This window comes from Pundamilia nyererei, unplaced genomic scaffold (genome assembly GCF_000239375.1).
Source record: "Pundamilia nyererei isolate P.nyererei 1_Seehausen unplaced genomic scaffold, PunNye1.0 scaffold00170, whole genome shotgun sequence".
Classification (NCBI taxonomy): Eukaryota; Metazoa; Chordata; class Actinopteri; order Cichliformes; family Cichlidae; genus Pundamilia; species Pundamilia nyererei.
This window is the reverse complement of record NW_005187571.1, coordinates 934720-950652: the sequence shown is the minus strand read 5'-3', so window position 1 is coordinate 950652 and position 15933 is coordinate 934720. Positions and strand designations below refer to the sequence as shown.

The following is a 15933-nucleotide window of genomic DNA, read 5'->3' as shown; positions in this document are numbered from 1 at the left end:
AAAAAAAAAATGTAATAAGTTCTCAATGCTGTTCATGTTAGCAGAACACAGAGATGGCTGAGGCACATCAGGCGGTAGGCTTCCAGTTCACTGTGCGCCCAGATGGTGTGGACTTTAAACTGAGCCAAGAAGTCATCAAAAATATCTACCTATCAGGAGTGACAGCATGGAAGAAGAAAGCCATTCAATTTAAGGTACAAAAACTGGCACTTAATATGGTAATATCCAAACTGAAAGGAGAGACCTTTTGTTACTAACCAATAGTGGTATTTTATATCCACAGAATGGTGTATTGGCAGGAGTCTACCCTGCCAGTCCATCCAGTTGGCTAATAGTTGTAATTGCCATGATGAGCTCTTTATATCTCCACATAGACCTGTCTCTGGGAATGATGGATGCCATCAAGGAAAACCTACCATATCGGTCAGTAATCCCACAAAGCCCAGTTTTGAAGTATTTCACTTGACCTTTAGACCTTACTGGGCAAGCGATGCGGTTATTTTGAGTCATTTATCTGTTTTTATGTCGTTATTGACAAAGGCGGTGTTTTGCATTTTCTGAGCAGAGACTGTATGTCAGTACAGACACGAGCAGTGCTGAGTGCCATCCTTTTTGCCACAGGACTGTGGCTGTTCCTCATCTACCTCCTGAGATACACTCTTAAAGCTCTTCTGTCCTATCATGGATGGATTTTTGAGTCCCATGGAAAAATGAGTACATCAACTAAAGTGTGGCTGGTATGTTCGTCTCACTTTCATTCATGGCATGACTCTTATTTCATTTGGGACTTTTTGGTTCTGTCATTAAAGAGAAGGGATCTTTACTGATTTTTTTCTTTTTCTGTTTGTTTTTTTGTTACCAGTGCCTAGTAAAGATGTTTTCTGGACGCAGACCCTTGCTCTACAGTTTCCAGGCCTCCTTACCCAGGCTTCCTGTGCCCAGTGTGGATGATACAATTCACAGGGTATGTAGTTACAGTAATGGATTTGCATGATCAGAAACACATATCTTATTTGTGCTCCCATAGTTTTCTAAAAACATAGAAACATGGTCTGGACATCATTACAAGTATGTGAGATTTTTATGCACAGAAGCTTTTAGTTATTGTTGTTCCATCAGTTCCTGAATCTAAACTCACACTGAACTCAATCTATACCAGCTGAAGTTCTTGTCAATAATTCAGTTGATATACAAAAACCTATTAGACTAACCAGGCACAGGTATAAAAATACTACCTATGCTGCTCCAGCAGCCTTCCTGCACCCTGGTCAAATTGTGTACAGTTTTTCAGTAGGTTTTTGGGAAGAACTTGGCACGTCCTCTTGCAGAAAAGCTGTCTTGGATGTCTTCCAGAGTTTCTGGTTATACCTTTCACCTGATATGTCAATGTTTTGTTAATTAAATTAAATTCAATTTTATTTATACAGCACCAAATCACACCAACAGTTGCCTCAAGGCACTTTATATTATAAGGTGGGGCCCTACAATAATACGTACAGAGAGAACCCCAACAATCAAATGACCCCCTGAGCAAGCACTTTTGCAACATTGGGAAGGAAAAACTCTGTTTTAACAGGAAGAAACCTCCGGCAGAACCATAGAGGGGCGGCCATCTGCTGCGACCAGTTGGGGAGAGAGAAGGAAGACAGGATAAAAGACATGCTGTGGAAGAGAGATAGAGATTAATAACAATTAATGATTCAATGTAGAGAAGTCTATTAACACATAGTGAGTGACAAATGTAACTGAAGAAGAAATACTCAGTGCATCATGGGAATCCCCCAGCAGCCTACACCTATTGCAGCATAACTAAGAGAGGATTCAGGACCACCCGACCCAGCCCTAACTATATGCTTTAGCAAAAAGGAAAGTTTTAAGCTTAATCTTAAAAGTAAAGGTAGTGTCTGTCTCCCGAATCCAAACTGAAAGCTGGTTCAACAGAGGGAGGGGCCTGAAAACTGAAGGCCCCCATTCTACTTTTAAATACTTTAGGAACAACAAGTAGTCCGATAGCAAAGTGCTCTAATGGGTTGATATGGTACTATAAGGTCATTAAGATAAGATGGGGCCTGATTATTTAAGACCTTGTATGTGAGGAGCAGGATTTTGAATTCAATTCTGGATTTAACAGGAAGCCAATGAAGGGAAGCCAAAAGAGGAGAAATATGCTCTCTCTTTCTAGTCCCTGTCAGTCTTGCTGCAGCATTTTGGATTAATTGAAGGCTTTTCAGGGAGTTTTTAGGACTTCCTGATAGTAAAAAGTAGTCCAGCCTAGGAGTAATAAATGCATGAACTAGTTTTTCTGCATCACTCTGAGACAGGATATTTCTAATTTTAGAGATGTTGGGCAAATAGAAGACATTTTATTACGTGACGTCTGCTTCTATGTAACACTACTCCCTGCGTATGATATTCTTTTCACAGTACCTTGAGTCAGTTCGACCTCTGCTGGACAATGAGCAGTACAATAAAATGGAGCTTTTGGCCAGTGATTTTAAAGAAAACAAAGCAGCTCAACTGCAGAGATGCCTAATCTTAAAATCATGGTGGGCAACAAATTATGTGAGTAGTGTTTTCTGTCTAACATGCTACTGAAATTGTCTTGAATTGTAATGATAGACAATAAAAACCTGTAATTTTCTCCAGGTAAGTGACTGGTGGGAGGAGTACATTTACCTCAGGGGCAGGAGTCCTATCATGGTCAACAGTAACTTCTATATAATGGTATGTAAAACTGTCAGTACATCAGTTGAGCGTTTTTTCATTTTTATGTTAGTAATGGGAATGAGGTAATAATTTATTTTAAACAATTTAAACACGTCATCTTTAACTTTTCAAATAAATGTGTCTGTTATCTGTGTTTGTTCTCTGTTTTGTGTTGTCACTTTGTTGTGTTTGGTCATTCCATTTATTGTGTGAAGGACCTCTTGTACGTGACCCCAACACACCGTCAGGCTGCAAGAGCAGGAAATGTGGTACATGCCATGTTGCAATACAGACGCAAACTGGAACGTGGTGAACTTGCACCGGTATAGCTTGCCATTACAATTACTCTTTTCTCTCGTTTTATTGCAAGGTTAAACTCTGTGTTGACTTCTATTTAACTTTTTCTGCTCAGCTGAGGGCTTTGGGGACTGTTCCTATGTGTTCTACTCAGATGGAGAGGATGTTTAACACCACTCGCATTCCTGGCATTGAAACAGGTGAGCAAATGTTTAGATCTGTACTGAATTAGTGCTCAATCATCAGTCACAGATAAGATACTTCCCATTGTCCAGTATGCAGCACTAGTGGGTACATCTCTATTAATGATTTCACAGCAAATAGGTTCCATCACTCTGTAAAGCTACTGGGACATATCTTTGATGCTGTGCTTTCAGTAAGTCACTGTGTGTAACTTAAATTAAATCGAATTTTTTACTGGCTTAACAATCTTTACAGATTTTGTGCAGCACCTGACTGATCGGAAACACCTGGTTGTCTTCCACAAGGGTCGGTTCTTCCAGGTGTGGCTTTACACTGGAGGCCGTCACCTTTTGCCCAGTGAACTTGAAACACAGTTTCAAAGGATTCTCAATGATACATCAGAACCTCAACCAGGAGAGCTCAAACTAGCTGCCCTGACAGCAGGATACAGGTATATACAAACAAAAAACACCTTAAAAAAGCAGGTAAGCAGGTTAAATGTTCAAACACTTTCAGCAGAAAAGGGAAACAGTCTCACTCTCACCCTTAGGGTTCCATGGGCTCAGGCTCGGATAAAATATTTTAGCCAGGGCATAAACAAAGTATCCCTGGATGCAATCGAGTCAGCTGCCTTCTTCCTGACACTGGATGATGAGCCGCAGGGTTACGATCCTGCAAAGACCAACTCACTTGATAGCTACGCCAAGTCCCTGCTGCATGGAAAATGTTATGACAGGTAGGCAAAGAAGACCAAGCCTTTTATTGACTTTGACCAAACTGATTCCCTAAAAGAAGTTGGGGTTTTTCTTGCAGGTGGTTTGACAAATCTTTTACATTGATCTCTTATCCAAATGGAAAAATGGGTGTAAATGTTGAACATTCTTGGGCTGATGCACCAATTGTAGGACACATGTGGGAGGTAGGAAAAGTGTTCTGAAAATATCCTAAAATAATGATTCAAAGAATGCAAATTTTCTTCAGCTGCATTTTTTTTTCTTTTTAGTATATTCTAGCAACAGACTGCTTCCATCTTGGATACACTGAGGAGGGACATTGTAAAGGGGATGTGAACAAAAACCTGCCTCATCCCACTCGACTACAATGGCAGATTCCAAATGAGGTATAGAAAAATTTGTATTTATTTCTTATATCCAGTATTGTTTTTAGTTTTTTCTTTTAATTTAATGGTGTTTTAGATCTGTACACAAACTAATTAGGATATTCTTTTACCCTCTCTAAGTGCCAAAATGTCATTGAAACGTCATACCTCTCAGCCAAGCAGATAGCTGATGATGTGGACTTCCATGGCTATCTGTTTGCTGAGTTTGGAAAAGGCCTGATCAAGAAGTGCAGAACAAGCCCTGATGCCTTTATTCAGCTGGCCTTGCAGCTGGCCCAGTTTAGGGTAGGCCTGCCATAGTTCATAGAATCACTGACATTTCTTTAAATGTATCTACAACCATCAACTAATAGATAACTCTTTGCTTTATAGGACCAGCGTGTGTTCTGTCTGACGTACGAATCATCGATGACACGTATGTTCAGAGATGGGCGGACAGAGACAGTGCGCTCCTGCACTTCTGAGGCGGTTGCATTCGTCAGAGCCATGGAGGACGCTGGTGCGACGGTAGGCAAAACAAATAACCATGTCCACAACAAATAAAAAGGTCATATCATTCAGCTGCTCGACAGGTGTGTATAAAGAGAATCACAGGTCAAAGGCATTTTAATGGAGAAGTTTTTAATAAAAATAGACAACAACTTTGGACTTAATGTGGTTTATAATGTTTATCTTGTAGTCACGGGACGTTCATGTATCAGTTTTAGATTTTCCGATGGGTCACATTGTTAAAGAACATGTTGTTCTACTAAGACCATGGTGACCAAGACCTAGAGGTAATGTGTGTCAGTGCCCTGGACTTTAAGCTCTTGGATGTTCTGACAGGGTCAAGCTGGTACTTTCCTTCATTGATAAAGAAATCTAAAAATTATTTAAATGCAGTTTTTATTTATTTATTTAGAAATATTAGAAACTACATTGCCTGTTGTTTATGTTGTCAGAATGCCCAGAGACTTGCCCTGTTTCGGAAAGCAGCAGAAAAGCACCAAAACATGTATCGTCTGGCCATGACTGGTTCTGGGATCGATCGTCACCTTTTCTGTCTCTATATAGTATCTAAATACCTTGGTGTTGACTCACCATTTCTTACTAAGGTTAGCTCTATTATCTATCATGTGTTTTTAATGTGTTTTTGTTGTATAATGCTCTTTTCCAAACTAAATTCACTGTCTTTGCGTAATGCTTAAAGGTGCTTTCGGAGCCCTGGAAGTTGTCCACCAGCCAGACTCCACAGCAGCAGCTCAATTTAGTTGACATCAACAAGTTCCCGAAATATGTGTGTGGTGGGGGTGGATTTGGCCCTGTGAGTTAATTTGATGCAATATGAACATGTGCAAAAAGTTACAGTCATAGCTTTCTTACCTGCTGGCCTGATCAAGGAGGGCTATGTGAAATGTAACAGCGTCTCTTTGTTATTTTTTTTAGGTAGCTGACGATGGTTACGGTGTGTCTTATATCATTGTTGGGGAAAACCTCATCACATTCCACATCTCCAGCAAGTTCTCCAGTCCTGACACAGTAAGACAGAAAAAAGAGCACTGCATACTATAGATCCAACTCTTCCTGTTTTTATCTCTTGCTCTGATTGCTCCTTCTCTGTCTGACCTGCAGGACTCATATCGTTTTGGTCAGCATATTCAAAAGGCCATGCTTGACATCCAAGCTCTCTTCAAGTCTGAAAATGATAAGACAGCACAGAATGCAAAGTATGTCCATCTGGAAAATGGGAAAAAGCACATATAACAGAGAGTGTGGCAGGGTATGTTGGATTTGGAGCACATACAACCTGTGACTCAGTCTTCATTCATAAAAATAAAACAAGGCTCTGGTGACAGGTTGGGCTGCTGTGGTGAGTCACGGCACAGGAGCTTGGCATTCCTCTCAGACAAAAACAATATTTATTACACATCTATGTTTTTCCTGTTTATATTCGGGGATAAAGAAATGTATTTCTTTTTACACAATAGTTCCTCACATACACATACCACCCTCACTGTATATAAATCCAATGTAATGTAAATAAAGCTACAATATGTATTTATTCATGATCTTATGAAAGCTGTAAATATATCTGCCAAAAGAATGTGCTCTTGTATTTGCAGATCTAAATTATTTGTTACGTGCCTGTATTTAAGAATTTTCTGTTGATTTTAAGGCGGCTGTCATTAGTGATTAAAAATATAACACACTAAATGCAACTAATGCATAACTAGTGCAGTCATCATCAGTGATTTCTGTGGCACTGCTGTGGAAGATTGGAAAATTCAGTTTGAAATGATTACATCAGCTGTGTGTGTGTATAGATAGACAAATATATGACATAGTGTAGGGACTGAAAGAGGCATGACAGAGCAGCAATGCACTGACAGGTCTTAGTGAGAGCTGTGGGAAATTTGCTGTCAAAATTAGGAGCTTGTGTTCAGGAGAGTGAATTGTCTCCTTAAACTCTTGTGCAAGCATTGCTCCATGAATACAAATCAATAGAAAATAGTTCATCATACTGGTAAATTTGTGGATGACATACAGTATTGTGCAAAAGTCTTAAACCAGCCCTAATTTCTTTATATTTGGCTTCCAAGGACCCAGGTGTATTTGTAATTACTTTAAGTAGTCTTGAGCTCCGAAAGATTTCTGAAGATCATTCAAAGTTTTTCTCTGGACACTGGCTGCTTTTTCACTATGTTTCTGTACAGACTAGTCTTTGTTTTGGGTTTTTTTTTTTTTTTTGGGGGGGGGGTGTTAAGCGACATAAAACTGACATATGATTCATTCAAGCATAAGAAGACGCCTAAGTCGAGCCGTGAACCAGTGTTGTGTAAACATGCAACAGAAAAGTTAGCAAAGTACTAATATTAAGTCATATTAAAGCATTTTGTTAATAACATTTTGTTGCAAAAACATGCAATTTTTTCCCATTACTGTATGTAAATCTACAAGAATTGCCCAAGAAAACACAGTTTGACAGGAATAAAGTATAAAAACTATCCAAAGCAGATAAAGCCTATCTGAAGTTCATGTCTTTATTGTATAAAAGAATTGGTGGGCAGGCACTACCACTCATGAATTGGTCTCCCCAGTGTCCAGATCTCAGCATTATTGAAGCAGTGTAGGAACAGAATGCAGTCAACATCTAAAGAAGAGATTTGAATGTCCTTTAAGAAGCTTGGAAAAGTATTCCTGAAGACTACTTAAAGGAATTACAACAAACTTTAAGAGAGTTCATGCTGTGTTGAAGAATAAAAGTGATCATACCAAATGTTGACTTTCAAACTTGTTACATTTGTATAAACTCTATTTCTGTCTCGTTTACTGTATTCAGATTAATTCTTGAACGTTTCAATAACTCGCTGCAGCTATTTCACAATTTCTTTGCAAAATATGAAGAAATGAATAGTGACTCAAGATTTTTGCACAGTTTTGTATTCCTATTCATTACAGAATAAAATGAGTACTTGTGCTTTTAAATACATTGACGACAGACACAGAAAAACTTTTTTTTTTTTTATTAGAGAAGTTTATTTTAAGAGGTGGCAAGGGGGATTTTGACATGTTCCTGAAGTTTTACAGAGAGCTTCCCGATTTATCCCTGCTATCTGACCTTTGACCAGCTGGAAGCTTCACTGTAAATCAGCGTTCTTGCCGTACATACTCTGGCAATGATGAGGTGAAAAAAAAAAAAAAAAGATCCTGTACTTGTGGACTAACAATGAAGTTTTAGGCAGTTTTTCATATAACATTCCGATTTTGTATTATGTTAAACATGACATAATGAGAATGCAGATGGTTTACAGTTTATCTCCTGAGGGTTCTGCAGATATTAATGTATCTATGACCACACGATGATGTATAACAATAAGAAACCACTTTAGAGAAGTATCTGTTTTTTATAAAACTTTAGTTCAAAATTGTAACTACACTGTAACTACATGGCCAATTTGATTTAGTTTATCCACACAAGTGAGACCAAATTTCAAATAGATGATGGTTTATTAGTTTATGCAGGGACAATACAAAAAGTCAAAGTAATAAAAAACAAGCCATTCTGGTCGCACTTATTTTCTTTCAAGGCATCAGTTACAACAATGAACTAAAACTCAGCTGTATAACTGTACAACAAAGTAAATGAACAATAAACAAAAACGCCACCATGGTTTGATGAGAGCAGTTTTAAGAGAGCCAAAGAGGCAACCGACTCCAGACTTCCTAATGATTCAAAATGAATCAGCAGTATCAGATTATCTCCTATCAGAAGCTGTCAAGCACACTGAACATAACAGAGTACAATAGACAACAAAAGCAAGTGGATTTTAAGAATGCTCTATTTCTTACCAATTTTTATCGCGGGGATACTGCAGGTGGAGTCCACTGGGTAGTGATGTGCCCCCACGGGGCCACTGTGTGGAGCTGTTTTCATGTTGATGGCACGCCAACCCAGTCTTTTCTGTGTACATACTATTTGTGTATATATTTCAACACTCTAGGATGGTTCTGTAGTTTATGTGTCTAAAATCACTCAGAGCTTTTGGGGTCCGGTCTGTGATGCAACAGAGGAGGTTTAAGAAGTTGCACCAGGTGTTGGATTGACATTCTGTGTGGCCGCCTGTGGTGCCACCTCTATGATTCGTGGTTTGTCAATGATGCGAGCAGTGCGGTTTCCTTTCTCTACAATCCCGATGATCCATGCTTGATGACCTTCTCCGTATTTTGGGGATTTGATCTCGGCACAGAAGCGGGCAGCTTGTTCTCGAGGTAAACAAATAAGCAGGCCTCCTAGAAATGAAAGGAGATGTTGTCAGACAAGTGACTTAAATGAAGATTTAAGTCTAATTAAATCACTCATTTTTAGAATATGACACTGTTAGGGAGTACTCGGCCTTCTTACAGATAACTCTAAAGGCATTTTTATACATGAACAAATTCACAAGGTCCAAATTTGCCATTTCTTGCATGTAGCACACAGCTGGAGATTATCGGTGCCTGAGGTGTTCTCACTATTGGAAATACTGCCTGCAGGTAGTATGACATCCACTGGCTTTCTGCAAATTCTCCATGATGTGCACCACTCCCACATGGGCCCAACTGGATATAACAGACTTTTTTTTAAAAACAAAAAAAACACAGCTCTAATGCATAAAGTGCATGTGTGAAAACAGATTTGATATCAATTCTGCTGCAGATTGTTGATCACAGCATGAAACATTAAGCAGATAAACTAATCACACAGATAGATCTTTTAACTGATGCGCTCAAGTTCCTGTAGATTATTTAACAACTTCTTCGGCTTCTGTAACATCTCCACATAGTTAAGCAAAGACACTTATGTGACTGTAGATGCGCGCCTTCATCAAACTGCCTCAATTACACACGCTTGCCATCTTCCAACACTGTCTTGAAGAAATTAATGGCCTATAAAGTCTGATATGCTTAAAAGATAAATCAGAAGGACAGCTGAACCTCGGCCAAATTTCAACCTTTAATAGTTACAATCTCAGGACTTTCAATCAGACAAAACATCAAAATGTAAAATTTTTATAACATGTCTTGCTTCTCTCCCCGAACATCAACCAATTATGGTCTGTTATTATTGCTGCTTTACTTATTTAGCTACCTAATTGTTAGGAGATTAAACTCTCAATTCACATCCCCAAACAATTTTTCCCCAAAGAGAAAGAAGCTGATTAATAATAACAGAACCACAGTCTTTTGTAAAATCAGTTACAGTGAGAAGTGGCTTTACCTTACTGATGGCACATAAAATTCAGTTGAGCTGCCTCTAGTTACACTTTTTCATTTTCTAAGATCTTTTTCCAGAACTTACTGCATTCCTCAATGCATTCCTTGGTAAAATCTCAATGTCTTGAAAACATTAAAATACACACGCACACACCTGATGTTTCAGGACAGGTGCCATGCATGAGCCCGAACATGTTCCCACAGGCTTTAGACACGGCGGCCATCTTGGCGAGCACTGGGAGGTTGTGGATGACAAAAGACACCTCACTTCGCTGTTGTCGTGCCAACGTCTGAGCGTGGCCGAGGATGCCAAACCCTGTGATATCGGTCGCTGCGTGAGCATTGAACGTGTGCATGAGACCCGCAGCTGCAAGCAAAAGACAGTAAGAAAGGCATCATGATGATCAATTTGTTTATTGCCAAAAATCTGCAAACACTCAAGTAATCTGGATGCAATAATGTCAACTAGTAATATAATAGAATCTAATGGGTAATAATACTCATTACATTCTTACTAACAAATAATTACTAGAGAAAACAAAGTCATTAGAACCACATTCTCGGTAATGCTATTGTTAAAATGTAACCGAGAATAATCAAAAGTTTAGGCAGGCAGAAAAGGTCACATGCTCTTAATGGTCTTGCCTGTCCTGTTGAGCCGAGCCATATTCATCATGGCTTCATGGTAGGCCAGCTCTACGTCCTCCTGCGTCACCACCAGCTTGATCTTGTTCCATTTTTCAGGCTTTTCAGAGACACAAAGAAAGCATAAATAGGCAGTGATGTTACTGGTTATTATTAAACAACAGGTTTTTAACAAAATTATTCAGAAACGAGTTGGCAGACTTACAATATCTAGCCACTGATGCACTGCAACTGCCACTTGTGTTCCAAGTGGTTTGGTCAACACCAACACATCTCCTGGCACTGCATTGTCTGGCCTGAAAAACGTCAGACACAGCATCGTCAAGCTTGTTTTAAGGCACCCAAGGAAGCAAAAAACAGCAAAATATGCAGCAGGAACTCATTCCTACATGATAAACTCATTGGGCTGGCAAACTGTTGTTGCAACTCCTCCCATCACTACCCAGGGGTTGAGCACCGTCTGACCTCCTGTTACAGACGTCCCTGCCTCCTCTGATGCATCTTTGAATCCCTGGATGATCAGTGGCATGACTTTGTCTCTCTCCTGTAAACACAGAAGAATGTCAGAGTCGAGGCTCGGGACATTTTAAATGCACTGATGATAATAAGAGATGTCCCAAACTAATATGATTCCAGTACTAGGGCTATTGCATGAAATTACCCGTCACTTTATTACGTACACCTGTTCCACTGCTCATTGATGCAAATCGCATGATTGCAACTCAATGCATTTAAGCATGGAGGCACAGTCAAGACAACCTGCTGAAGTTCAAACTGAACATCAGAATGGGCTGATTTAAGATAAAAGCTGATTTAAGTAACTTTGAACATAACATGGGTGCTAGTGGTCTGAGCGTTTCAGAAGCCGCTGATCTACTGGGATTTTCCTTTGTAACCATCTCTAGGGTGTACAGAAAATGGTCCAAAAAAGAGAAACTATCCAGCAAATACTGGATGTCAGGCATGTTAGAAGAAACGCCAGACCATTACAAGCCGATAGGAAGACAACAGTAACTCTAATAACCACTTGTTACTACCAAGGTCTGCAGACACATCCCTGAAGACACAGCACATCAAACCTGAAGGCATCTACACACCAGAGCACCTGAAGACCACACAGGAAATTGAGGCTACAGTTACACAAATTCACCAAAACAGGGCAATAGAAGGCTGGAAAAATGTTGCCTTGTCTGATGGGTCTCAATTTGTGGTGCCACACTCGGAAGATAAAAGGTCAAAATTTGGATGGATTTTTGGATGTGCATCCAACAAATCTGCAGCAACTGTGTGAAGCCATCATGTCAATATAGACCAAAATCTCCAAAGAAATTATTTCAGCACTTTGGTGAATCTCAAAGAATTAAAACATTTGCGAAGCCAAAAGGATGTCTAACCCGGTACTAGTAAAGTGTCCAGCAAGTGTAGCTTTACTTAAGCAAGATGTGTCTTACTTTCTCTGACATTTTGTTGCTGACTCCCAGAAGCATCAACATGTTGTCACACTCAGTAACTCCCATGGCGTACAGGTCACTTAGAACATTGGCACAAGCAATTCTTCCCTATAGAAAAGAGACCATGAAAATTCATCACATACAGGTTTGGTATGCAAAGTAATTTAATGAAAGAAAACCAGAAAAGTAATGCTAATGAAGAAGGGAAGGTCCTTACCATCATGTAAGGGTCATCCACAATGGGATAGATGTAGTCTGTTGTCTGGACAAGAGAAAGGCCACCATGCCGGAGGGGGATCACACACGTGTCCATGCCAATGCCTTCATAAAGAATATCTCTCTTAATGTAATATTTTAGAGTGTCTGCACTTGTGACCTGTGAACTGTGACCATGTATTTGCTGCTATGCTTAAAAAAAGAAGGGGTGGGGGAGAGATAGCATTGCTATTAATGTGCTATATGATTTTAAGAATTACCTAATCGAGGCATAACCGCCCCCAGGAACTGTTCATCCTCTTGATAGTGGTTCTCTTGCAGGGTTTCTAGCAGCTTCTGTAACACATCTTGGGGGACCTGTGATTAGAGAAAATGACCACAATTTTGATGTATTATTTCCTCACTAATCTGTGTAAAGAAAATAACACATTCAAGGCAGATTTTTTTGTAGACAGCTAACCTTGCAGCCTGTGCCTTTGAGCTCAGCAAACCGTGTGAGCCTGAAGTTCTTGTCCAGCTCATAGCTTTCAGGGTTAAAAGACTCCCTCACAGACATGTCTGAAGAAGCTCTGGGTCCGCACCACTAGAACCACATCAATGACTATGAAAAATAAATACAACTGGTGATTAGAGACAGTGTCTGGGTGTCTCAAGAAAATAAATGCAAATGTTGAGCAAAAGAGATGCTGGTTGGCATCTCTTTTGCTGCAATGATAGAAATCTTGTCCCAGAGCTCTGTTGACAAAATATTAGGAACACCTAAGTACATTAGAAGTTACTACTATAAACACGACTCAAAGATCAGTGTGATATTATTAATGCAGGCGTGTTGTATTTTGTGATTGAAACAAGTTTACAAATAAATAATAAAAAACTGCATGGCGATTTTAATGCACAGTTGTTATTAAATGTTTTTAATTTGTTAAATACTAGTTTTGATAATTATTGTATTCTTTTTTTAAGGCAACGGGGTGTCGGATACCTTTAAATTGAAATGCACAATAATGAATGTGGCATCACCTAAAAGCCCCCCCCTCCCCCCATACTCTCCAATCACTGAAAATATAATAAACTTTTGTGTTCCCAAAAATAAGCTCCACAAAGTTGATAAAACTGAAACGCCGTGCAAGTTGGTTGTTCCTTATAATCTCGGATTTTAACATAAACCGGCGTGAGCTGATGAAGGGGCCGTTACTGGTATAGTGGGGTAGTGTTCAAGACAAGCAATGATCCCAAGTTCATTCAACCCTTGGGCACAGGCTAACAATAAAAGTAATGATGTGTGAGTGATTCCGTGTGATGTGAGCGGCATAACACGCTGTCGGCAGCTCAGCTTTAAGACACGTGCGTTGATAATGACAGCTACACCCTCTACGTCTGTTTGTTTTGCTGAAAATGCAGTTTTGGCTACTGCTGCTAGCTCTTGCTAGCAAACGCTGCTCCATGCAGCAGCCGTTGAACAGCTCCGTGTAACAAAGAGCCGATGAGCAACCCACTTCAAGAGCTGCTGCACATCTAAAAACAGATAAGACGCACACTGCGACCTAAACGTGACGCGTAGCGTTGAGTCGCAGTGTCAGCTCGTAGCACATGTACGTTAAAAAGTTGCCGTAGAGCGCCGAATAAAAATGTCGGCGGCGGAAAAAATTAACCCTTTCCTGTCCCTCGCCATGCGATGTGTGCAACATTAGCGTCAACACGAATAAAACCGCGCTGCACCTGCTACGTGTGCAAACTTTGTAACGCTGCGGTGCAATAGAAGTGTTTACAACTGCTCTAGATGTGATTTTAGGACCAAAGCGGAGGTATATTCTTGCAACATTTCCCCTTTAATTGCTCTGACCATTTTATCCTTACCAGCTTCACGTTAGCGGCGGATCCCGACAGAAGAGCGGGGAAGGCACCAGCATGCACCGGGGCTACAAACGGCTGTCCTGCGAGAAAGCCTGACGAAAAGTGACACATATTTGACTTCTAACATTGGTCTAAGCGAATAAAACTGTAGAAGTATCGTGAGTAATTAAGCATATTGTGTTTTTAAAAAATGTATCCAACCTCTGCTCACCTTTATAAAAATGCGTGAATTAGAATGCAAGAAGGAAACTAACCAGATCTCAAAGGGTCCTCCTTCTGCACACTGGCGGCTTCAACATCCCCTTTAATGAGCTGTGAAGTCTGGCAACAAAATCTCAACAATGGAGTGTACCTTTAATTTACTGTTTCCCTCCAAGTGCGACTACAGCAACACAACATTGCCTGGCTCGAAGTTACCCTAATAAAAGATAAAATAACTTTTATTTTATCATTTTTAGCTTGTGTTTTGATAACAATTAGCCTAAATTTGAAACTTTTCTTTTAACATATTTGAGTGCTTTGTTTTGTTAATTATACTTTACACAATATAAAAAAAACACACGAACAGCAACTTTGAATAAAGTAGATTTAATGGTGGGATCAACCTTATTTTTTAAATATATGTACAGTTAGCAAAAATGAAAGGAAAATACATAATGTCATCACAATATTGACACCAACTGCAGTGGTATGCATAGCCTAAAAATCTAATAAAGAAAAAAAAACATTTATAGTGTGCGATATATTTTTATATTTTCACCAAATGTAGACTGCAAACCTATTGTTAATTTGCAAATTTTTTTAATGAATTAAAATTTGCCCCAAAAAGAAATACATCGGACCATGTTTACAAGATGTTTGCATTTGGATGTAATGTCTGGATATAAGGTGGATGCTGCACTGCACATTAAACCCACTAAAGTTACTTGAAAGGCACAATTCACAATGAACAGCTTCCCGTGAAGTTTAGTTTTTGCTAAATAAATGAACGCAATAGTGTTATAGTACTTAGTCTCATTTGAGATGTTTGATCTTTATTTCATTGCATGGAAATAAAACAAGTTAGCTTTTAAGGCTGTTGTCTTTTATGTAAACAGTAAGTGACCGATTTTATTACCTAACCGCTATATAGTTCAGTGTTTATTTTCACAAAATTCCAAATCTCAGCATTTAAATGGGGCCCCAATGAAAAGCCTTTTGGAACACAAATGCTACATTGGGATTCTTGTTTGGTCCTATTTTATGTCTCTTTACATTCATAGCACATAGCAGTTAACAGCTGCAAATAGTGGCAAAATGCACCAATTCAGAGAAATAATGAAGACAAGACTCTACTGTAAGGCCATCGTGGCAGCCATTGGATTAACCAGTTGTGTTCGCTGCTATCCTCTCTTCACTTGCAGCCTGTTTATTATCACAGCCTTTAAAAGAAGGAAGAAAATATTGTCAAAATGATATATATATATATTATCACCAAAAAGATATCTTAATGAATGAACATGGCAACAAAATAAAATGCTATTGTGACAATGAGGGTGAAATATAGAGGTGAAAGAGTGGATATGCGGCATGGTGTGAGGATAATTAGCTGACATTTTGGAAAGCTGCATGAAAATGTCAAAAGTCACTGTGACAGCATGACAAAGACCGATGAGCCAATGAGAGAGCTGGCAACACCAGCTTGTGTGTGTGTGTGTGTGTGTGTGTGTGTGTGTGTGTGTGTGTGTG

The 15933-nt window shown here is 39.4% G+C and overlaps 3 protein-coding genes across 6 annotated transcripts in view; 1 reads left to right on the top strand and 2 right to left on the bottom strand.

The window, feature by feature from the left end:
* Window positions 1–6993, top strand: part of cpt1b (carnitine palmitoyltransferase 1B (muscle)) — a 17516-nt gene extending 10523 nt beyond the window's left edge. The window contains exons 2-19 of one of the 3 annotated variants that reach the window (XM_005745974.2): window positions 45–194; window positions 284–423; window positions 566–737; window positions 863–964; window positions 2425–2562; window positions 2647–2724; window positions 2922–3029; window positions 3119–3203; window positions 3442–3637; window positions 3737–3922; window positions 4000–4105; window positions 4190–4306; window positions 4427–4591; window positions 4679–4813; window positions 5248–5400; window positions 5496–5609; window positions 5732–5824; window positions 5918–6993. In XM_005745974.2, the coding sequence (XP_005746031.1) occupies window positions 54–194; window positions 284–423; window positions 566–737; window positions 863–964; window positions 2425–2562; window positions 2647–2724; window positions 2922–3029; window positions 3119–3203; window positions 3442–3637; window positions 3737–3922; window positions 4000–4105; window positions 4190–4306; window positions 4427–4591; window positions 4679–4813; window positions 5248–5400; window positions 5496–5609; window positions 5732–5824; window positions 5918–6049 (2361 nt within the window). In that variant the 5' untranslated portion in view covers window positions 45–53 and the 3' untranslated portion in view covers window positions 6050–6993. Of the gene's footprint in view, window positions 1–41; window positions 195–283; window positions 424–565; window positions 738–862; window positions 965–2424; window positions 2563–2646; window positions 2725–2921; window positions 3030–3118; window positions 3204–3441; window positions 3638–3736; window positions 3923–3999; window positions 4106–4189; window positions 4307–4426; window positions 4592–4678; window positions 4814–5247; window positions 5401–5495; window positions 5610–5731; window positions 5825–5917 lie in introns of all 3 variants that reach the window. The other 2 variants (XM_005745975.2, XM_005745976.2) reach the window with 2 other exon arrangements.
* Window positions 6994–8274: 1281 nt separating this feature from the next.
* Window positions 8275–14529, bottom strand: sephs1 (selenophosphate synthetase 1). 2 transcript variants are annotated; one of them, XM_005745973.1, is made up of 11 exons: window positions 14460–14529; window positions 14209–14297; window positions 12812–12952; window positions 12612–12708; window positions 12353–12456; window positions 12136–12243; window positions 11074–11228; window positions 10890–10980; window positions 10685–10784; window positions 10194–10406; window positions 8275–9076 (listed from the first exon to the last, which is right to left on the bottom strand). In XM_005745973.1, exons 3-11 carry the CDS (start codon window positions 12905–12907, stop codon window positions 8862–8864), a joined length of 1179 nt encoding a protein of 392 aa, XP_005746030.1. In that variant the 5' UTR covers window positions 12908–12952; window positions 14209–14297; window positions 14460–14529; the 3' UTR covers window positions 8275–8861. The 2 variants fall into 2 exon arrangements, with proteins under 2 accessions (XP_005746030.1, XP_005746029.1); XM_005745972.2 differs by having other exon boundaries at window positions 14417–14521.
* Window positions 14530–14948: 419 nt separating this feature from the next.
* bend7 (BEN domain containing 7) overlaps window positions 14949–15933 on the bottom strand; it is a 4654-nt gene continuing 3669 nt past the window's right edge. The window contains exon 10 of the mRNA XM_005745970.1: window positions 14949–15626. Coding sequence (XP_005746027.1) covers window positions 15568–15626 — 59 coding nt within the window. The 3' untranslated portion in view covers window positions 14949–15567. The remainder of the gene's footprint in view (window positions 15627–15933) is intronic.

Excerpts from the sequence above, each read along its gene's own strand:
- sephs1 (XM_005745973.1), bottom strand. The coding sequence starts at position 12,907 with ATGTCTGTGAGGGAGTCTTTTAACCCTGAAAGCTATGAGCTGGACAAG. Across the intron at positions 12,709-12,811 it reads TCAAAGGCACAGGCTGCAAG|GTCCCCCAAGATGTGTTACA; the intron begins GTTAGCTGTCTA and ends CTCTAATCACAG. Across the intron at positions 10,981-11,073 it reads CAGCCCAATGAGTTTATCAT|GCCAGACAATGCAGTGCCAG; the intron begins GTAGGAATGAGT and ends GACGTTTTTCAG.